This window comes from Anabrus simplex, chromosome 1 (assembly GCF_040414725.1).
Source record: "Anabrus simplex isolate iqAnaSimp1 chromosome 1, ASM4041472v1, whole genome shotgun sequence".
Taxonomy (NCBI): domain Eukaryota; kingdom Metazoa; phylum Arthropoda; class Insecta; order Orthoptera; family Tettigoniidae; genus Anabrus; species Anabrus simplex.
The window spans coordinates 804,074,117-804,098,408 of record NC_090265.1 but is presented as its reverse complement, the minus strand read 5'-3'; the positions used below and the strand labels follow the sequence as shown (position 1 = coordinate 804,098,408).

The 24,292-nt window shown below is 37.8% G+C and overlaps 1 protein-coding gene across 2 annotated transcripts in view; it reads left to right on the top strand.

Moving 5' to 3' along the window:
* The window catches only part of Usp16-45 (ubiquitin specific protease 16/45), a 168,392-nt gene that overhangs the window by 57,225 nt on the left and 86,875 nt on the right, over positions 1-24,292 (top strand). For both annotated transcript variants that reach the window (XM_067136327.2, XM_067136326.2), the window contains exons 5-7: positions 1,955-2,070; positions 10,559-10,704; positions 10,791-10,931. In XM_067136327.2, coding sequence (XP_066992428.2) covers positions 1,955-2,070; positions 10,559-10,704; positions 10,791-10,931 — 403 coding nt within the window. The remainder of the gene's footprint in view (positions 1-1,954; positions 2,071-10,558; positions 10,705-10,790; positions 10,932-24,292) is intronic.

Genomic DNA, 24,292 nt, shown 5'->3' with positions numbered 1-24,292 from the left:
GCTAGTGCGCGCTAGCAACTCAGTTAATTGGGACGAAAAATGAGTTTATTATTGTGTGATTCGTGCACTATTAACATTGTTTCTGTGCGTAATTTCGTTGGAGTTGGAGTCCACTTGTTTTTTCTAGCGGTTCTGTGCTTTTCCCCGTGTCAAAGTCGTATGTTAATAATGTATGAGACATACCTATCTGTTTTGTATATGGTAGTTTTGCGTGTTTCAGTACATTTTTGTTCATTCTTACTTCATAATTTTAATGAGTTGAATGTATTTCAGGAAGTTGTGTCGTGACAGTTTCTGGTATTTTCTCTTCAGGGTATGGCCAAAAAACGTAACAAATATTATCTCCAAATGTTCAGAGATACCTATAAAATTAAATTTCTGTTCATTTTACAGTCTAATAGAGGAAACATGTATGCGTTTTTTTTTGCGTGTGTCTGTGTGATATAAATACAGTGGAACCTCGATATTTCGAATCACCTCTTGGATCAATTATATTTTGAGTTATCGAAATTTCAAGATATAGAGAATACCACTTTTGAGCATGTATAGCACATAATTGATTCATGTGTATCTATGGGCTTTTACTGAATACATTATTTTTAACAGTACTTAAAAATATACAAAGAAACTCTATTTTACGGCATCATTTTAATTATAGCACTTATTATAGTAACTTTCTAGAAGACAGGATACAGTAGTGAAACAAGAAACATAGCTCCGTTAACACCTTTGGATTCCCACGACTTGTGGGCTTGCTTTCGTACATGACCAGTAATTAACTGACACCTGAGAAACAGCAAGGCTTTGCCGATTTTACGATCACTAGAAATTCGAGTTTTTCGGTTCCCCTCATATTTGTTCCCAGCTTCACTGTAACCCTTTCTTTACTTGTTAACTGTTCCTCACAAACCACAAATGCCGTATTGCAAAGTTATGTTGCACAACATTGGAGTTAGAGTATTTTTTTACTTCAAGGAAGGAAATGTTTGCTTCGAGAAATCAAGAAATTTGTGTAACCTAATTTTGAGTAATAGAGAAATAAATACACGTGAAGAATAGGACAAACAGCTGGAAAATTTAAGTTACTTTGAGATAGTGAAAATTCGAGTAAGGGCGGTTCGAGATTTCGAGGTTTGACTGTATTATTGTTCATGTGTGTCATAAATGAGAGTGATTAGGTACATTTTCTTGTAACCATTTTTATTTTATTATTTTATGATTTTAAATTTAATGGTCAATTCACATTGTAACTGTAGATATATATGCCTTTTATACTGTCCTGTTTTTCTCTTAGACCGTGGCGCAATATATGTGATGAAATCCAAGAATTAAATATCTTCCTATTTTTGATTTCCAAAAGTTGGCACCTATGAATACCAATTAGCCAAAGGAAGCATGAAATTTTGCAAACGTAAATTTGAGTATTTTAAATGTATTGCGAACATAGGAAATTTGAGGGGACCAACAAAAAATTACAGGAAAACGTTGAATACGGGAATGTAATTTACTGTACTATGAAAGGAGTGGTGTTGGTAAAAGCCCCAGAGGGAGACCTCTTAGTTCAAAAAAGGGCATTTTCAAAGACCTTGCAGAACATTAGGTAAATTGGCAACAAAAAGTAAATCATCTGTGATGGATAGGGCGAACTGGAATTGGCTTGGACAAACCTGTGCCCAGCTTGTGCTGGAGCAGAGAATTGATGTTGATGATGATGATGATGCTGATGACCTGTTTGGTCAGATTATGAGAAGAGTACAGGGCATGCTGTTTATGTTAACCTTAGATAAGAAGCCTTTCGGGTAAGGTTTGATTTGTTCTCAAGTTGTAGATTTCTGCTGGCATGACTGTCTGATTTCATTATTTTAAAAGATACCATATTTTAATTTTCTCATTTCCGATTTTTCTGTATTAATTTTCACAGGAAAACCTTTTCTAAGGCTAGTTATTTTTTCAGGTGTTACGATTGTGATACAGAAGTAGCAGTTGACTGCCGCAAGAAGCTTCACGAATGTATAAAGTATCTAAAGCAACAAGATTGTCCTGTTACCTCAGTCTCGAAGTCTGTTACATGTATGTATTATTTCCATTACATACTACCCAATTATATGGCTTACTGAATAGAAATTGTCAAATTAGTTATCCATCAGAATCGTTAAATATGTTAACCTCCCTTATGTGATCATTTCTTGAATACAATTGCCTTCTTTTACACATTGAGTACAGAATTTGGAAGAGTGCATTTAAAATCTATTAAAGTGTAGATCTGTAAGTAAATTTTTCTGCTTATGTATAAAGAATAAATACGCACACTTTGAGGGATTAGAGCTCATACTTTGCTTGCTCATTACTCTCATCTCTTATTACCGTATTCTACCCCACCTGCGTCCAGGTTGGAGTGTAGATAATCCCGGTAGCAACTCAGGGAAGAAATTTATTTTATCAATATTCTACTCATTCACCATAGGTTCCGAGAAAGATCGCTTGCAAGTCCTCTAATCGCTCACTAAACCATTTCTGCCAGTGGACGTTTCCATACAACATTCAATGTGAATAATCATTACCACAAATGACTATCACCTTATCGCTACATACCTTATCCTATTTTCAAAAATAATAATTCCAACTTATCATAATACTAGTTTCTTAGCATGCTAATCTGAAAAATAAAATAAATTGTTATAAATTGAGGAAAGAACAAGATGCTTCATATAGAATCAAACATATTTTTCATTTCTGTCTGGCAACGACATAATTGAAATGGGGTCTCCTCTTTTATATTAACTCATTTATTCAATACTGAACTTCGTTTTGTTTATTTAACATCATCTTGCGACATCCAATTCACAGTTCTATTTCTCTGTCGAAAAATTTAAGTCTATGTGAATAGGATGCCCTACTGAAAATATAATTCTCGCAAATTAATTAGTTTCCACGTAAATTCATTCATACGTGGTATTCCTGTTGTCCCTATACGAGGTCTTCATCTTTTTTTCTTTTATTGTGGGAAAAATTTTCATACTTGGTTTCTTATGACTTATTTTTATTTGTGAGAGCCGAGATATTCGATAAGTTTCCTTAATATGGCTAAAGATTGTTGCTATACCCTCAAGAATGTTGTTAGAAATGAAATTTTTATCTATTTCTCATATATTAATTCATTTGCAATACTAGCACTTTTAAACAAGCTAACTATAGCTTTCATTAACCATCTACTAGTATAGTAAACGAAAGGATGTGCCAAAATATTCACATATTATTCTACCATCAGTCATAGTTTAACCTTATTTCATATTCTGCTGTGCCATTAATTCGAATTAGCTCAATATCTCAATCTACTGTTTGCTTGGGAAAGAATGATCCTAAATATGATGATTATTCTTGACATAAATCCTTATATCTTCACCATTAAGCATACAGAGGCTAACTACTACTCATATTCTGTCATAATGTGTCTCAAATTGACATAGAATAAGCTGGTCTCTTGCTAATACATTCCTCTCAACATGACCCTAACCCTGTAATAGCCATTTAAAATACGATCCTCTATCAACTAGGTTGGGCAGACCGCAACATTCACTTGTTCCACAACATTAGGAGCTTGAGGCGGAGTGTTTCGGTACAGAGTGCCGGGACACGCGACACAGGACTGTAACTGCGTCCTAGAGAGAACTTCGAGAGGCAACAGGACCTGCTCCGCTTCAGCTGGAATGTGCCTGAACCGAACGTGCTGTGTCAAGGCCGCACTAGATAGATTAGTTGGCCTTGGCTGTGTCTGCCTGTTGATACCGGCTGTGTGCCGCCCTGTGCTGCAGTGTCAACATTTTTTCATCCAGTTATATTTTTAATTCCAAAGCGATGACCTATATTTTTCTTGGGCTTAAAAGTTTCCTTAAAGTCCAAATTAATTTTTAACGCCAATCCCCGAGAAAGTGTTGAGGGAAATTTTTGAGATATTAATTACTCGCTAATTACAATACAGGCCAATACATTCAACTGTTGAAAATATTCTTGAATTGGTTACTTTTAAACACCTGCACTGCCATTGTAACCGTGTTATGGGTATTTTATATTGACCGGAAAAATATTAACCTAAAAGCAGCCTTTAAACATGATTATTGGGCGCTAATTTCAGTGTGCCGGCTGTTCGTTCACGTTCCCTGCACCTTTTTGCTGGACCATGGCCATAACTACACACAGGCACACATCACACAGCACGTTCCATACAGGCACATTCCCACTGGCGCGGAGCATGTAATGATGCCTCTCGAAGTTATCTCTACATTGCACAGTTAGTCCCGCGTCCCATGCGCCCGCTGCACAGTTCAGCCAGTAAGCGAAGGGCAGTGCATAGTGTCGCTTCTGATGGGACAGCAAGTCAGTGTCTCCGGCTTGCTTGAGAATGTTTCGGAACAAGTGACACTCGGTGTTCTGGAACAGCGGAACATAACTGTGCACCGGCACAGTGTGCCGAAACAGGGACATAGTGCCCAACCCTACTATCAACATGTATCCATACAACTTCGTAACATCTTCTTGCATATAACCTCTCGAAAAGTAAACATTAAATCTCAACATCTGTGTTGACACACAATTCAAATCCATCTCTTCTTACTCATAATTCTTCTCATATAACATCTCATTGTTCCTCCTTATAACATCACATTTGTTATGATAATAATCTCCCTCGACGATATTACTTCTGCAATATTCTTATATTACAAATAGGATCCATCTCTTCCTTTATTTCAAGTAGGTGCAGTCATGTTTGTCAATCTGATTTCCTCCTAAAGCTCATCTATGTTTTATAAAACATGCATTCTTCCCAATGTCTCCAGATTCATAACTGAATAGCCTTTCCGAGTAGATTGGTATGATAAATCGATATACATTCACTACAAACATCAACATAACCATGTCACTTCACATCGGAGTATACATGTTACATAAAATTATTATTATCCGCGGTTATTATGACCAATACTGGCTGCTAACGGTTAGAATTTGGCACATAGAATACATCTGAACCAAATATTTCTCTGAATAAAATTATTTCTAGCAAATGTCATAAATACCTTTTCACAGGAAACTTATCTTATATCTCGTCTCTCCTCTGAGACTGCTGCCTTCTCCTCCGATGTTATGCGTGCTCCATTCGGCTGATTTCCACCTCTCCAGACGTCATCTCTGGTTGCAATGCATGCTGCAGCTCATCCTCGTTATGGCATCCTAGGTAATCTTCTCCCTCAGCTAAGGCGGATTTCATGATGTCACAGTCGCTCATGAAAGTAGAAATTAACATTGTATTGGCAGAATACATAATTGAAATATTAATTTAGCCACTTAATATATCTATAATTGTTTCTATGTAGAATTTGCTAATTTAATCACTCTTCAGTGTACTATATTGGCTGTAGTACGAAATTTTGCCTTCTCGCCTCTTCTTTTCAGCGGTCTCAATATCACCTTTCATCAGTATTTAAATTTAACACGTTGGGTGCCACGTGCCGCCATATGGCGTCACGGTGGTCTACAAATTTGAGATGGCGTGACGCCATACGGCGGCGCACCGTTCTTGAAATCAGAGTTGGCGTGACGCCATATGGCGGCACAGTTTAGTTTCAGGCGATGCGCCGTAGATAATCAGCTGTGACATCTATGCGCGTAAAATTGGTACTACGTGAAGGGCGAACTTCAGGGTCTATTCCAGCTATGTATTTTTACTGTATGCCACCATGTGGCGCCACAGTATTCTTCCGAAGCCACTGACTGGCCGGTGGTCTTTGTCACAGGTGAAAGCGCGCCAGGCTTTGTTTATTCCTCGTTTACGTACGTATTATCACTCAGTTTATATAGTTGTGCAAAAATATAAAAAAATGGAAGATATTGGTAATAATCTTACGAGGGAACACATACATGTGTTACACTCGGATTCGGTTGAAATTTGGTAGGAATATTCGTGGGAGGCAGTAGAATGCCAAGGTGAAAACTGCATGTACCCAGCGCAAGTTTAAACGCCAAAATTGAGCAAAAAAATAGTCATAAAATTAGAAGTACCACGGGAGTATCGGGGTGTGGCGGAGAGGTAGGGAAGAGCGAAGCATCGGACGTGAACCAACCGGGCTGCGTCGAGCAGCCAGGTAGCGTACAGTTAGCGCGTTTCCCTTAACTTCCCGATCAGATGTGCAAAACGTAAATATGAAAACAGCACATGAAACAAGTGTACAAAGGACGATGTTTGAACAACGATGCCAATAAGGTTTGAAAAATTACAACGAGTAACAAGAACTCGGGCATGCTGAGACGCATACTTTCATTGTTTAGAGTTATCAGAAAACTGTTCACAACAATATGTAATGCAATATAAGTACTTGTTTTGCATTTTACTAGGTTTTCATAAATATTGCGTTAATTTGAATTAGGAAATAAATATCCCGTATTGGAAATTCGTATTGAACATTCCATGTCAAAAAATTCTGTGACACCATATGGCGTCACGCTATATTTTATCTTTCCTAAAAATTGATGTGACACCATATGGCGTCACGCATGACCATGGTATGGTGAGATAAAATTTACTTAGTACATCATATATATACATCCCAAGATTATATAAACAGTCTACAACGCGTACAATTGCTTTGGCACCAGCGGAATGCAATTCAAAAACATGCCTGGCACCAGTGGAATAGTGTGCTACAATCGGCTCGGCACTCAACGTGTTAAAGATCTCAATCTTTTTTTGTATCTTGATTGCTGTTCTGCTACGTAGCTCGCAAATTTTGCTTGAATCTTCTTATTTAAATTATTATTTTGTTCCACGATGACTGACAGATTCAGTCTTCCTTCTTCTACGATGACTTATCCAGTGCAATCTTTCTTTCTTCAAGTAATGAATGAATTAGTTTCAGTTATTTTTTATTTTTTAAAACAATATCTGTTCCATCTTAAAGTTCCTTTGCATGGCCTTTATAATTCTGCGCCTTTTTGACTTAGATTGACGTGAGTTTGTGACAATTTTTATGTATTTGTACTGCCTGAAGTTGCTGGGCGCCATTTTGTCTGCCCCTTTTCCTTTTGTATAAGCGACTCGAATGTAACGTAATGGTACAGTATTTTCTCGCATAATTAACACACTTTTTATGAAAATACACGCTAAAACGTCAGATGCGTAAATTATTCAAGGAATTCAGATATTTAAAAATTGTTTGAAATTCATTTACATTTAAAAGAACAGTTGGTTCAAATCATTTGTGGTTATAATCATTTGGTGTAAAATTCCAGCGTGAGATTTTTTCTGAAAAGTCAAATAAGGTACATCAGGTAAGTTGGACACGTGGGTTTGAAGTACAGACACTGGAAAATATTCCTCCTGTTATGAGCAGACAGTACTACCTGAAGCAATTCATGCAAGTACATAATAATGATATACCAGCAAAAAAAAAAAACTGTCCAACACGAGAAGGACCAGGTATTGAAGGACCCTGTTAGATTTTCCCAAACCGTTTGTATCCAGTCTTGTATGAATGGCATGTTTATCCACCCTTTTTCTCGGATATGAACGCGGAAATCTTACTCTAGGCATTGTTTTTCATTTTAGAACAACGTAAGGTGGAAGCTTTCTGCCATCAGCTGTTACAGCAAGCATTGCATTACATTGTTAGTTTTCACTTCCATTAGTGTGTACGATAACACTCGATGTCCCTTTCTTATTGATTGTTCTTCTGACCTGCAGTTCCTATCAAATATTCCTTTACGCTTTTCAATCGCAATGCGATGAAAATCGGTTACTTTTTAGTTGAAATCATTCAGCATTTTTGGCATAATATTGTTCTTCGAAGATAGTCCATCTCTCCTCATAAAATTAATCATCCAACCGCGGCTAACCTTCAAATCCGAGACACTGATTCCATGTGCAGCAGCTATTTCTCGTCCTTTGAAATACAGCATTTCGCGAGAAAGGGCATATCCAACGTTGCATAACCAAATCATATATATAAGCAGATCCTCTTCTACTTGCAGAAACTTGCCGCTTTTTTGTTCACGAAATGCTTTGCGAGACTTGTTGGTCGCTTGAAGTGCACTGCTCTGTTACCACGGTAGCGCACGTTGTATTCAGACACTGAATACTTGCGGCCCACTGCCCTATTCCCGTATGTTTCGGCGTAACTGATCACCGCAGGTTTATATGATGCAGTATTACTCGAATACTTGCTCACTATGGACTAAAAAACAATTTTGAGACCACAGAAAATGTCCCATACCTGAAACACTTGTAAAATGTTTTTTTTGCTCTTACATTGCACCGACACAGATATGTCTTATGGCAACGATGGAATAGGAAAGACCTAGGAATGGGAATGAAGCAGCTGTGGCCTTAATTAAGGTACAGCCCCAGCATTTGCCTGGTGTGAAAATGGGAAACCATGGAAAACCATCTTCAGGGCTACCGACAGTGGGGTTCGAACCCATTATCTCCCGATTACTAGATACTGGCCGCATTTAAGCGACTGCAGCTATCAAGGTTGGTAAATATATTTGTACCAGACTGGAATAGAGAGTCGCTAGTCACTTCTGCGCTGATTCTCTCAATGAATTAGTGCAGTGGTATTTCCTATCAAGTGATAACAGCACGTTGCTCAGTATTTGAAATGCCCGATTTTGCAGTAGGAAGGCTGCTACTTGAACAGTTGACATATTTATTTCGAAACATATCCAGAACTGCGTAATGGATGTTCAAAGAAGTGAACATTTCTTTTTCTCCACTTTGGGCCCAAAAATATTGGGATGCGTAAATTATGCAAGGGCATTCATTATGTGAGAAAATATGGTAATATTATAAGTACTAGCAGTTTCCCGCCGGCTCCGCCCTCATTGTATCATGTTGTTAATTAATTTCCCTATTGATGTTCTTGCTAAGTTTCAAGGTAATGAATTAATACACATGAACTGTTATTCTAATAGAATGTAATATTATATCAAGAAACACTCGAAAATACATCACAAGTAGAAATTGAATTGCTTTTGCTTTTCTGCAGTAGTATGGTCACTTTTCTGAACTTATTGTGAATTGTTGATACAGATTTGTTAATTTTGTACATCTTTTCTACCTGTGAAATGATTAATACAGTGCTGTAAGATAAACAAGTTTTGGGTGTCACACTATCAGAAGCGTAAATGTAGGAATTCTTCTGAGTTCCAATCCTACAGCAAGCTATATAAAATTGACTCTGAGAGAAACTCGGAGTGTCCAGATTGTCCTTAAGCCTTCTTCGCAGTCCTTGCAAAAGCTTTGTTACACTGATATAGTACAATCTCACAAGCCAGCAACAGTTTTTACTACCAGGCAGTTGTGATTTCCGCTTATGATGAAGTTCAGGGGAAAGATTCAGAGCAGATTTTCCAGTTGCTGCAATCTACTACTAAAACAAAGACTCTACAGGTTACATTAAACAGAGTAAAGAAAATGCATAATAAAGGCATCTTTTATAATTAAGAAACTAAGAAGAATGCAAGACTGGTACATACATTTGAAGAATGTAATCCACACCTAAAAGCAATTGTTCCATTCATGTAATTGAGGTTAGTTTCCAGAGAATGAAATGTTAGATAGTATCATGAAGCAAAATCCAGACATAAGGTAAGCAAACAGCAGGAAAAACTGGACGAGTTGGCCGTGCGGTTAGGGGTGCGCGGCTGTGAGCTTGCATCCGTGAGGTAGTGGGTTCGAATCCCACTGTCGGCAGCCCTGAAAATGGTTTTCTGTGGTTAAGGCCATGGCCGCTTCCTTCCTACTCCTAGACCTTTCCTATCCCATCGTCGCTATAAGACCTATCTATGTCGGTGCAACGTTAAGCCACTGGAAAAAAAAAAAAGACGACTTGAAGCGTTCTTTGATGACGTTGAGAGATGGTATCACAAAATACACCATTGTCGAAGTTAGCCCTGCCATATTTTTTCACACTGCTTCTTACAGAAGAAAGTTGAATGGGACATCTTGAGCTGGTGTTACCATAGTTTGGCTGACCATTTCATGATCAGTTTTCAAGAGAGGAGAGTTTTTTGGAAATATCTCCAAAACTGTTGATTTTAGGCCTTAAAATGTTGTTTTCGGAGTACCTCTGGGACTTACCGAGTATTGCTTCTTGCAGTCAGGAGCGTAAAATGAGCTGTGTCTGGTCTTTCTATGACTACTTCAATATTTTGTCTTTTTTTATTTTGTTCACTCTTACAACTTGGAATTAAAATTTGAATTTTCAACTCTACAACCCGTCCAAGTGCCTTGTGCGCCTTGGTGTACATTTTGGTACTGATCCGTGGGGGCATGTAGATTTGTATAACAAACAAAGTAACTCAGTTTTGATTTTGTAGATATAGATAGATTGTGACCAATATTCAGACCGTGTGGGAAAGCCAAAGTTATTTCCAAGCTAACTAGTTTGCTTACAGTAGTTTTTCAGGAATTTCTTTTAGAAAGATTTAAGCTTATTTTCGTGTGATGAAAATATGATCAAAATTGTTTTCTCTACTTGTCTATTTTTATTAGTCCGCTACTGTCTAGGTGTTACAGATGATGAGGCAGATAAATGTGTAAAGACTGAAGATTGCAGCAAACCATTGTCTGATGTAACTAATACAATGAGTGCTGCTGGCTCACCAAAGAAGAAAAAAACTGTGATTGCTCCCCTGAATCTTCCTAGAGTGAGAGTAAGTTTGATTGCACTAAATTGGCATTGCTTCGAAGTGGAACTTTTGTTCACTTTATTAATGAGAAAGTTTGTTTCTTTCATTAGGGACTCCGTAATTTGGGCAATACATGTTTTTTCAATGCAGTACTACAAAATCTTGCCCAAACTCCCTTCCTTCTGGACGTACTAAATGAAATGAAAGAACCAGGGAATCCATATAGCCTTCCAGGAGATGGAAGAGAACTGGTAAGTGGAGTCATTCTTAATTTTAACTGCTTAATTACCCACTTTCTCAGTTCCAAAGCTTCTTGTTAGGAAAGTTCACTGAGCCTGCAAGTATGAATATAATGGTAACATGGAGAGTTCAAGTTTTTCACATATCATTAAATAAGTATAAACCAGGTTACTGCTATAAGCTCTCAAAGTTTCAAATTGTATAAATTGTACTCAAATCTGGCTATTTACGTGTTAAGTTTATGAGAGAGTAAAACAAGTTGATCTTGATATGGCTGTGATGATGAAAAATAAACTTTCAGCTTAAATTTGTTATTACCTAAGTAACTCGGATTGATTATGAGCAAATTAGTTAAAATATTTAACCACTGTCATGTGAACCTCATGGCTTTATTATAACAGTTGACTCCTCGTAGACAACAAAGGAACATAATTTACAACAAACGTCTCTGTTGGTGCTGTTTGTGTAAAAAATATAATAATAATCTATGCAAATATTTCTCTTCCGTTATCATAAAGATCTATACCGTTTACTTTTCTTAACAAGCGAGTTGTCCATGCAGTGAGGGGTACGCAGCTATGAGCTTGCACTGGGAGATAGTGGGTTCGAACCCATTGTCGGCAGCCCTGAAGATGCTTTTCTGTGGTTTCCCATTTTCACACCAGGCAAATGTTGGGGCTGTACCGTAATTAAGGCCACAGCCACTTCCTTCCCACTCAGCCCTTTCCTATCCCATTGTCGCTGTAAAACCTGTGTCGGTGTAGCATAAAGCAACTTGTAAAAATACATTTTAAAAAAAATTTACTTCTCATTTGAATTTCAGTATATTCTCTAGATAAATTACTTCTTGTTACAAAGGACTTGAAGTACAATGATGAAATGACAGTAAAATTTCTTTTTGAACCTTTATAAAGAATTCCAATATATAAAGCAGCAAACTGTACCATCAGGAGAAATGAGTTGTAGTTAAAGAATTCATCTTGTGATTTATTATAATATTTCAGCATTCTTACTGTAGCATACTCCTCTGTTTTGTTGCATGATTAGAAACTACTACCGATATAGCGAGTACGGCATATAATGAGAACCCCGTTGTGACGTCAGTTTTTCGTCCCTTCAAAATCCCAATATTAAACTGTGTATTATCCTTCGGTTAAAGCGAGAACCTTATCCTTGACACTTGCGTTATTACGAGCAATTTTACCAATATTTATATACCCAGCCATTATATTGCATACGATCGATCATCTTTGGTATCGTTTCCTTGCTATGTCCACTAGCAAGATCTCTCCTCGACATTCGAATGTGATGTCGGAGTCTATTAGTAATACCCGTCAACTGTTTTTCGGAAAGAAAAATGGAAATGAAATAGAACATGCTTTTGTAATAACTGTGTAAATGTGTCCAATAGCAGTTGTTAACTCGAAAAAAAAAAAGGCTGAAATAAACGATCGCTTAATTTTAATGCTAAATACTGCAGTTAAGTAAGAATGTGATACACTTCAAGATATGGCAGAGTGAATAATTGATTTCAGAGGTTAGTTTCTATTTTCTCGCGCCGAGTTAAATTTCGGAAATGCCATTATCATACAAATTTATAGTGAGAAGGTTATCACTTTTCTACTGGCAATTGATATGTTTTCATGGTGCAAGCGCAGTTAAGTTAGGTTAGCTGACACTGTTTGAATATGAAAGCTGAAGCGTTTCCTACAAAATGCAACCTTCGGTATCGTTTTCTCTCTATGTGCACTTGCGAGCTTTCTCGTAAACATTCAAAGGCGATATTGGAGTCGATTAGTAATACCCATCGTCAACTGCCATTCCGTAAAGAAAATTGGAGAACAATAATTGAACGAGAAATGCAACTATGCAAGCTAAGGGCGCCAATCTTTAAGTTGATGACTTAAAGACAAAAATTTATAATAAAGCTTGGACGGACTCTCATCACAGGGATGGGGTGATAGTGCACTAATCATTAAGCAGGAGAATTAGAAATCAAAAGGCTAATTAAGGCAGACTGATTAAAGTGAACTAGGAAAATACTATTTATTATATTGAATATAAATGACGACGGTTTGACGAGAACTGAATTTAAAATAGGAAATGAATTTAACAAAAAATTGAATGACTCTACTTCGCGAAAACTTGCAATATTTTTAACTCGCTTGCTCACCATGTAGTCTTGTTCTGCTGGTCCTTGGAAAGCTTCCATCCTTGTAGCTGGAACATCACCGGTCGTCTTTGAGATATCTTCATCTGCAGCTAAGTACCATTCCTGCCTTGCAAATTGCATCAACCACTAATTGGATGATGGCTTTGAAACTATCACTCCCTGTTATGCTCTATCCCATATATTGGAGATGAGCCCTAAATCATAGTTAGAAAAACCTCCTTGGGTTATGTGGAGAGGATACTCAATTAACAATCCTTCCAACTTTACTGAAAATGTGCACTGAAGTTTCATTTCTATCTAGTTTAATGCTACCTATTGTCTTAGACTGGTATAAACTGGTCTAATACAGAGCTGTTCGTACTTCCTGATGAGAGTGGCTATACACCCATCATTCAGAAATTCCTAAGTACCACGTCGTGGTAACGAAGTAATGAATGTAGAAGTGATAAACTATCACACTAGTCCACTATGGTACAACCACCATAAGACAAGTTATCAGACCTAAAGCGAAATACAAGATAGAAGAATGATGCCAAGAGCTCCAACACGCCCTTTTATAACCTTTTCTGGCTCTAATTACAGGTCTCTACACGTGGTCCAATCAGTTGACACGTCTTTCCCCACTCCAGATATTAAAGTTGATGGGTCCCAACCATGATATCAACTGTTCTTCTATTAGCCCTTTCACTCAGTATCCATGGCAACATGACGCTCCTTTGAAAATATAGGCGGTGATCAGTTTGAATTATTCTGGTCGAAATACAGTAGCTGTGGTTACAACGCTTGAACACATGCTCGCTTTTCCCAGAATTTGATGTCTAAATTTGTCCTTCCTTCTTCCTCGGTGATGTGGCAAGATAGAGGAAAATCTACTGCAAGTTAAATTTAAACGAATGTCGCAAGAATCTAAGTTAATATTAGGATATTCAGCCCTCGTTTACAAGTCGTAGTTACAAAGTAATGAAATGATAGTGAGCACATGATCAAACATGAATTATAATAAAATTACATACGAAGATAAATATCATGATGTTAAATTCCTGAATTAATTTAACATAATTACACTGTGACGTCTGGAACGTTGCAACATTCAAAGGCGATATTGGAGTCGATTAGTAATACCCATCGTCAACTGCCATTCCGTAAAGAAAATCAGAAATGAAAGAGGACAACATGTTTTCGTAATAAGTACGTAAATAACATGGTTCGATAGCAGTTGTTAACTTGTTATTAATAAAGGATAAATAAACGATCGCTTAATTTTAATACTATACACTGAAATTAAGTAAGAATGCGATACACCTCAAGATATAGCAGAGCGCATCACTGATTTCAGATGTTAGTTAATATTTTCTCATGTCTGGTTAAATTTCGGAGAGGCTACTCCCATGTAAATTTATAGTGAGAGGTTATCAATTCTTTACTGGCACTTGGAATATGTTTTCATGATACATATAGTACGATCTAGTTAAGTTAGGTGATGCTGTTTGAATAAGAAAACAAGCATTTGCCACAAAGTGTCATTGATCATAGAACAGTATCGTTTTCTCCCTATGTACACTTGCGAGCTCTCTCGTCAACATTTGAAAGCGATGTCGGAGTCGATTAGTAATACCCGTTGACTGCTGTTCTCTAAAAGGGAAATTCAAAATTAAAGAATTTAACACAATTTCGTAATAAGTGTGTAAATGACGTGGTCGATTGCAATTGTTTACTCATTAGAAATAAAGGCTGAAGCAAAAGGTTGCTTAATTTTTAATGTTATATGCTGAAATTAAGTCAGAATGTTATTCATCTCAAGATATGACAGAATAGTTCATATTTTCTTGCATCTAGTTATATTTCGGAATATTCCCATGTAAATTCGTAGCAAGGTGGTCATTATTTCTCTACGTGCACTTGAAATATTTTTATGATGCATATACTAGTAGGTTAGTTGACACTGTTTGAAGAAGAAAACTGAAACGTTTGCCACAGATGCCTTTGGAGTGTTATGTAATTTTTTCAGAATGAAATTAAACACATACTTTCACGTAGTATCGGAATTCGAAAAATAACTAATGAGTAAGCCATAGTGTGGATATCATCCGCGAAAACGCAAGTTTTGAACAAACTGATTGTTGTTTCGTACCAATTTTAATATGTATGGTGTGTCCCCGCCCCACCGACTTTTACGAAAAATTGGATATAACGAGAATCCGTTATAATGAGTAAATTTTTACTATCATGAATTCTCACTGTAACGGACTTCTAATGTACAATCACGATCACAAGTATTCCTGATGGAAAAGGAAACGGGCAATGTTTGGGCAAAGATTTTGGCCAATCTTGAGGATGAAAGAGAAGTAACCAAGGCTACGTCACATGTGTTCATCTTCCAGGAGGTGTGGCTTGCCAATTTGCGCACTCAGAGGCCACTCCCTACCCCATTTTTTCGGGAACTGATTAAAATTTTTCTATGGTTAAACATCCTGGCTATACTAGTTTTTTCTAATTAAGGTAAACAATTAACTGTAATTTAATTATGATGAAGTGTGCACGATGTAATCCCACCTCAATTTAATTGTCTGATCAGCGCTGACAATAACTTCATAGGAACAGTTTTCCAAACGCCCTTGTGTCTATGATAATCATAATTATTTAATGCCAGATTAATTTTACTTTAGTTTTTGAGGATAAGTAGTAGTAGTAGTAGTAGTAGTAGTAGTAGTAGTAGTAGTAGTAGTAGTAGGATTAGAAAAAATGTTGAACCTACACTTGAGGAGGAAGAACATGTATTTAGACCTCATAGATCAACTATAGACCTCATTTTTGCCATCAGAATACTCTATGAGAAGTATTGGGAGAAAGGTAGAACACTTGTAACTGTTTTTCTGGACATCAAGAAAGCATATGACCATGTACCACCCAGGCATCATCATAGCACGAGTACAACGATTACCTATATGATGAAACCAAATGTACCGAGCTCGATAGCTGCAATCGCTTAAGTGCGGCCAGTAACCAGTATTCGGGAGATAGTAGGTTCGAACCCCACTGTCGGCAGCCCTGAAAATGGTTTTCCGTGGTTTCCCATTTTCACACCAGGCAAATGCTGGGGCTGTACCTTAATTAAGGCCACGGCCACTTTCTTCCCACTCCTAGCCATTCCCTGTCCCATCGTCGCCATAAGACCTATCTGTCGGTGCAACGTAAAGCAACTAGCAAAAAAAAAAAAAAAAAAAAAAAAAATGTGTCCAGGTCCAGGAGGATGGAAGGTCAGGTTGGTTCAAAACGAAGAGTGGAGTCCAGCAAGGAAGTTGTCTTTCACCACTTCTCTTCATAATCATTTTAAAAGTGGTTAAATTAAAGGATCCAACAACTAATGCCGTTGTTTTTGCTGGTGGTGTAATTGTATGGGGTCAGACATAAGCAGAAGTACAAACTAGACTAGATCTCTGGCATGAAGCTTTTACAACCTTATAAGCAAAAGTACAAACTAGACTAATTCTGGCATGAAGCTTTTACAACCTTAGGTCACAGAATTAGCAAAACGAAGACAGTTGGCTTGGTGATGAGTAGACACTCTCCAACTGTTCATCTAAGAATTGGAGATGATGAGATGGATATTGCAGACAACTTCCAGTATTTACGTAGTGTTCTGTCATCAGACAATACCATACATCAAGAGATTAGCAACAGAATACATAAAGCTTCCAAATTCTATCACGCTGTACGTCAAATCCTTCAGGATAAAACATTTCCGTTAGTTTCCAAGATCAGCTTGTACAAAATATATCTAGTACCTATATTGGCGTATGGCCTGGAAGCAGCAACACTTGCTGGACCGACAAAGAGTCGTCTTCAGGCAACAGAAATGAAGTTGCTCCATTCTTGTCTACAAAAAAACAAAAATGGAATGTGGATACCCGGCAACAGCTTAGATTGGAAAGAAGCTTGCTGGAGACTCTAGAAGTGAAGAGATTGCAGTGGTATGGTCGCATGAAAAGAATGGACCCTCACAGGACTCCTTGAACATACTTTGACCGCAATGTTCCTGGGAAGAGACCAAGAGGAAGACCTCATGATATTTGGGAGAAACAGATATTGAAGGACCTTGAAATTAGAGATGTGAACTAGCGTCGCATATATGAGCAGCATCTGTGGATGGATAGAACAAACTGGAGGAGGCTCGTACACAACTGCACCCGGCTTGCTGGAGCAAAGAATTGATGATGATGATGATTAGACCTCGGATTTTAGGCAAAAACCTATTTTGTTCCTTAAGAGATAACTTAAAATGAAGTTGTATGTACATGTTTCATGTTTTTATAAGGTTAGAAACGGTGGTCCTATAGTGCCTAAATTGGCGTTAGAACCTATTTTTGCCTATATTCCTATAATTGCTATATTTTATCCGTAAATCGAATAAAAACACTTTTAATTTAGTCGGAGAAACTTAAATAATTGCCAACTCGTTTTCAGTATATTGAATATTATTTTCTTGAAATTCTTTTCAGACAAAATGTGAAGCTGTAAACCAATTACCACACCCCGGAAGTCCTTCAGAACCTCCCACTGTGAATACTCCCTTTGTCCCTTAGTATGTGTGTCATGAGGTGGGGGACAGTGTCCATTGACCTACTGGAAACGAAACTCTTCATTCCATTCTGTGAGAAATTTTCAATGCGTCCGTTTCCTCAGTATTTTACTGAAAGTGGCAGCTTCCAAGATATCCTTAATTAAACAGCGGTTGCAGGAGTTTCCCCATTTTACGTCGGATGGAAAAATTATATTCTGCGACGTTTGTAGCAAACAGGTAAGTGACATTTGTTTTATATTTCACTCTGAAGAACGTACTTTGGTGTATGAGTCGTTCTTAATACATAGGCATTCTATCTCTCTTTTGTATTACGTTTTTTACATTTTATGCATCAATTCAGCGTACATACACTAAACGAAGTATAACAATAAATATGAATTGGGGATTGTAGCGCATCCCGATCCCTCAATTTTTTGTTTATAGAATTGTTAAAAACTGGCCGTGTTTGTGTGGTACTGTAAGGTCTATTCATTTCAGAGAAAGGCATATTTTCAAGCAGGTTTTAGAAGAGGAATAATAGTACAAATGTATTTAAAACTGAAAATATCATGCTGCCATAGGAAACCTAAAAATACAAGGTGGAAATTGTAAGAAAATTAGATATGCACTTTTATCAATTGTAGGAAGTGTATGATAGATTATACACATTGTAAATATATACAGGAATGATTTTTTTTTGATAAGCATACAGTAAATGTAGGGAGGAAAAAACACGTATTTCAGTCATGTGCGGTCATCAGTACCGGTAGTAACAAAAATGTTGGCCAATACAATCTAACCGAACATAACAAAACAGGAAAAGAAATTAATTAAATTCGCCTCTACTGTGTTTGGCTCCTTGGTTGAATGGTCAGCATAGTCGCCTTCGGTTCAGGGGCCCCCGGGTTCGATTCCCGGCCGGATCAGAAATTTAAACCTTAAATGGTTATTTCCCCTGGCTTGTCGACTGTGTATTTGTACTGTCCGAAACATTCCTGAAACTCGCACACAATACCATCGTCCACTACAAATGCACGCAGTTTCCTGTACACCGCAGATGCCGCCCACCCTCGTTGAAGGGTCTGTCTTACAAAGGCTAGACCAGGATAGGAGTAGTCGCATGGAATTATTACCTCTACTGCGTCACTAAAAGGTCCAGGGTGCATGTCTACTGGAGGGATCGGGAAGCGCTACAAGGTCCTATGAATTTGAATAGTCTTCTGTGCATATTTTCATCTGGCCTATATACTGTATTTGCGCGGTTTACACAATATTTGCGACTTTATAGTTGTCGTTGTTTCTAGGTGTCCAGTGAAAGGCGATCGCATCTTAGTCAACATGTCGAGGGGATTAAACATCAGGAAAATCTGCAAAGAAAATCAAATCGTAAACAAATATTATTAACAATGGAATCGCTAAATAAGGGAAGCAAAGACGAATTCCATTCAGACTTACGCAGAGCTCTTGTGTCAGCAAATATTCCCTTCAACTCACTTTGAAAATCCTTCCTTCAAAAGTTTTTACAAAAATATTGTCATCGGAACATTTCATCCGAATCAACTTTAAGAAAAAACTACCTGGACACTCTTACGAAGATATAGTTAGGCGGATAAGGCAAGATATAGGAGGCACGTACATCTGGATCTCTGTCGATGAGACTACTGACACTCTAGGTCGTTACATTGCCCACTTGATAGTCGGAAAATTAGATCCCGACACACCGTGTTCACCATATTTGATCTGCAGCAGACAGTTAACTAAAACCAATAAGGAGACAGTTGCTCAGTTTGTAAATGAAGGTTTCAGGGTGCTTTTCCCCAATAATATGGACAAAATTAAGGTGCTTCTTATATTCATGATGCAGCCCCTACACGATTGCTGCTATTAAGTTGCTGAAAGTATTTTACCCTGCTTTGATTCACGTCACTTGTCTTGCTCATGCTATGAATGGCTGAGTAGATACGTGCCGAATTTCCTCGAGTCAACAAGATGATCTCCTCCACTAAGAAAATTTTTGTAAAGGCTCCCACACAAATCCATTTGTTCCGCAATGAATTACCTGATCTTCCACTGCCACCAGAACCCATCCTTACACTCTGGGGGACTTGGCTTCAGGCCATTGTGTACTACAGCGAACATTTTGATGCAATCAGAAGTTGTCCTCGCCCTAAATGAAGATACCATGTGCATCACTTCGGCCAAAAATGTTCTAATGGATGTAACCATTTCTCAAGAAATTGCCTACATCAGGTCCCATTATACTTTTTTGGTCCCTGTTATCTAATAGAGTAGTAGAGACAATACGCGACACTCTGCAAAATATCGAGGGACAGCGATTAGAGCACTGTCTAGCGGAGTGACCTGGAGTTCACGATTCTCTCATAAGAGCACATGTATTTGTTTGTGAAGTTTTTGGCGATATTTATGCGTTTGCAGTAAGATAACAACTCAACACGAGTGGAATGATGTGTGCTGTTTGGTTGCAATAACTATAAAGTGCAGAAGGATTTGCGGTCTTTCTTCCGTTTCCCTCGTGACAAGAAAATGTAAGTAAATATTCTGTTTGCATACATATTCTTCAAGTGACACAAGATTTTTATAGTACTTCCTAAACTTCTCTCCTGCTCAATCCATATTATTTTAACTGGCTTAAAATATAAAGAGCTTATTTTATTGTTTAGTGCAGCAGTTAACCTTCAATACTGATGTGTTGTAGGTTCGATCTGTGTGTTTTGATTTAATTCAGGAAAATGCATGTGCATATGTGTGTGGCTGCTTGTGTTCCAAGTTACCCCATTTGGAATGCCGTAATGTGTTGTCAAGTACTGATGAAAATGTTGGTGACAAGAAATGTACATATTTTGTTGAAAGAAAATGATGATGCAAATTTGCTGTACTCTAATATAATGGCAAGTATTTATTATAGGAAAATTTTGAATGTTTTTTAGACCAAATTTGTAGATTTTCTTTCTGTTAGTAGGCTTCAAGTTAAGAGGAAAATTGTCCAGCTCTTAAATGTTATTAAGGCCACGGCCGCTTCCTTCCAACTCCTAGGCCTTTCCTATCCCATCGTCGCCATAAGACCTATCTGTGTCGCCGCAACGTAAAGCCCCTAGCATAATATAATAATACTTAAATGTTAATTCATTGAATCATGTGTGTAAGGAATGTGCCAATATTTTTATTGACGAGTGTCTTAATGTGATACAATGTTTTTTAAATGAGAAAAAAGACAAATCTAGCCATAAAAAATTCAAGCAGGAATGCTAAAGCTAAAAAAAGTAATGCGTAAATGAAGGACCAAGCCCTTTCACAGCAGTCCATTTCACATCTTGATTATATGTGTAATATCAGTCTTTAAATAATAACCTGTTAAATAATTCTTCATTCGTTTATGCAGAATTGCTTTACCAGCTTTGAAGTTAATATCTTACTAACACTTTCTTTCTAGACACAATTTATTTATCCATTTCCGTGTATGCTTTTCCATTGATATGTGAATTTAGCGCAAATTTCCAGGTCACACCACTAGGAGCGCCACTTGCGAATTGTCTCCCATTTTAACAAGGCTAAATCTGGAAGTGTCGCACATTGTCTAGACTGTATTTGCTGCTATTTCTGCACTTGAGTCTTCCGGGAAACCTGTTTACAAACAATTGGATTTGTTAGAAGAGACAAAAGAAAAAAATCAGGTTAGCTCCAGGCCCCGCTGGGGATAGAATTTGGGACAAGCTTAATAAAGTACTACAGAAGAACCCAGGACTGTCAACGCTTCGTGCTGTGGCTGATGTTTTGATTGGAAAAATTAGCATTGAATGAGACATTTCCCCACGTCTTGTACCAAAATTCTAATACAGCCCTGTAACCTCTGTTGACGTTGAGCATACTTTCTCAGGCTACAAGCTAGTGTTGTCAGACAAGCAGTGTAGTTTCACAACAGAAAATATAGAAAAAGTGCTAGTGATTTACTGTACATCAAATCATGGGCAGTAACATGCTTGTAATTCAACATTTAAATTATTTAAGAGATAAAAACTCAAAAATATGGTGAACCATTGTGTATGTGAAATATTGTATTAACATGTTATTGCCTTATTACTTGTATGCATTTAGAGTTATCAATTTAGAAAAATAAAAATGGTATTTTAATTGATAAGTGCTTATTAAAATACATAACATTGAAGCTGCCTAAAACATATTTTTAGAACCTATTTTTACATATTATTTGTGAGCCTATTTAAGGCACCTAAAATACAAATTTTAGCGCCTAAAAATCCGAGGTCTAATGCTGATGAGTAGCAGTAGTATTTAACAGGGCCTATATTGGCGAAAATAAGTCATTCTTTCTTACAGTGGTTGAGCACAATGCCGTTTGATAATGAAGTCATAGTCGAGACTGCTAACATTTCAACCAGACTTCACACACAAGAATTACAATGAAACTGGAGAATTTGACCCTCAATGAGTTGCCATACACATTACATCTGTTGCCTTGAAGGAGGCGTGTGGTTCCTCCCTTCATTGTCGAGCCGGTGGGACATGTGGGCAGGTGGGGAAGCAAGTACCTTCCCCTCCACATGTGTTTCATTCATGCTAGATATCCTCGTACTTCGTTTTCTCCACATCCCCTCGCTCTTCAGATGTGTGCATTTGTCAATGCGGCTAATGATTGTGACCCATGAGAGAGTGTGTAAGCAGGTACTGGGTGGTTCTGAAGGCTGTTCTGATTTCTTGCCTGAATGTATGTTTTTGGACACGAGATGCTAAAGATTTCGTGTGTACATTACCAGGCAGGTTGGCCATGCGATTAGGGGTGCGCAGCTCTGAGCTTGCATCTGGGAGATGGTGGGTTTGAACCCCACTGTGGGCAGCCCTGAAGATGGTTTTCCGTTGTTTCCCATTTTCACACCAGATAAATGCTGGAGATTGTACCTTAATTAAGGTCATGGCTGCTTCCTTCCTTCTCCTAGGCCTTTCCTATGCCATCATTGCCATAAGACCTATCTGTGTCGGGGCAACATAAAGTCAACTGTAAAAAAAAAAAATATTTAAAAGAAGGAAAAAGAAGTTGAACAGTCAAGTCACTACTGATCTGAATTTAGGGCATTCACCCAGGTGGCAGATTCCCTATCTGTTGTTTTCCTAACATTTTCTTAAATGATTGCAAAGAAATTAAAATTTATTCAACATCCCCCTTGGTAAGTTATTCCAATCCCTAACTCCCCTTCCTATAAACGAACATTTGACCCAGTTTGTCCTCTTGAATTCCAACTTTATCTTCATACCAGCTGATGTACCCATACTTCGCTACGGGATTCTCAGAAAGATTCTCTTTGTGGTTTCCTAACTGAAGTCGGCATAGGTCATTACAAAAACGTCAGTAGGAATGTAGCGATTAAAAGCAATGTTATCATATAAAATGCTTGATCAAATGAGAAACCACACATTTTCTCACTTTTAACGAACAGTACTACGGTGCCGATCTAACAGTCCCAGTGCTGGAATGACCAGGCCGCAGATAGCCGTAACACACCTCTGCCATTATTTATGTAAGTGTGCACACTGCTCATTCCAATCAGTGCCACCAGAGGAATGGCATGCTAAAGAAGAAATTTATCTAACTCCCCAGCTACTTCCCGCCAATATTCAGGGAGGCTGTTATACTCGGTACCACCGGGCGAGTTGGCCGTGTGGTTAGGGGCGCACATCTATGAGCTTGTATCCAGGAGATAGTGGGTTCGAACCCCACTGCCGGCGGTCCTGAAGATGGATTTCCGTGATTTCCCATTTTCACACCAGGCAAATGCAGGGATAATACCTTAAGGCCGCGCCCGCTTCCTTCCCATGCCTAGCCCTTTCCAATCCCATCATCGACATAAGACCTATCTGTGTCAGTGCAACATACAGCCATTTTTTTTTTAAACCTCGGTACGCAACAGTAATCCCATCTATCAGAGATAAGTGGCAACAGAAAGTACAAAGCACATCACAACAAACAATGGTCAGTGTAATGTTATTGTTGATCAATTTTATGAGCTTTCTATATTGTAGTCCTTCACATTTAATTTCCTTGCGACACTGTGGTATTAGAGCATTTTATAACATTATTTATAGCATAAACTGTAGTCCCTTATTCCCCAACTTTACATATCGATTTTCATTAAATTCTGTTCACCCATTTTCTCGTGACTCGGCGCTGATATGGAGTTATGCAACAAAAATCCGAATTTACGAATATCTCTGAGCCGGAACGATAAAAATGTATAAGACATAAATTATTGGAAATGTAATACTATATAACTTTAGTTATGTAGTATTTATCGACAGGACCACTAAAGTTAGGCCTTAAATTATAGGCCTTCCCCTAAACTACCATTTCACTCAATGTGAATTAAATTATTTATAGCCTAGATTGTAGCGATTTATTCCCCAATTTTGCATACCAATTTTCATTGAGATAGGACTACTAATAACATAAACATTTGAAAATTAAATTTTAAGGCTTCCCCTAAACTACCATTTCTCTCAGCGTGAATACAATTATTTATGGCCTAGACTATAGCGACATATTCCCCCACTTTGCTTATCGATTTTCATTAAATTCTCTTTAACCATTTTCTAGTGATGCGTGTACATAC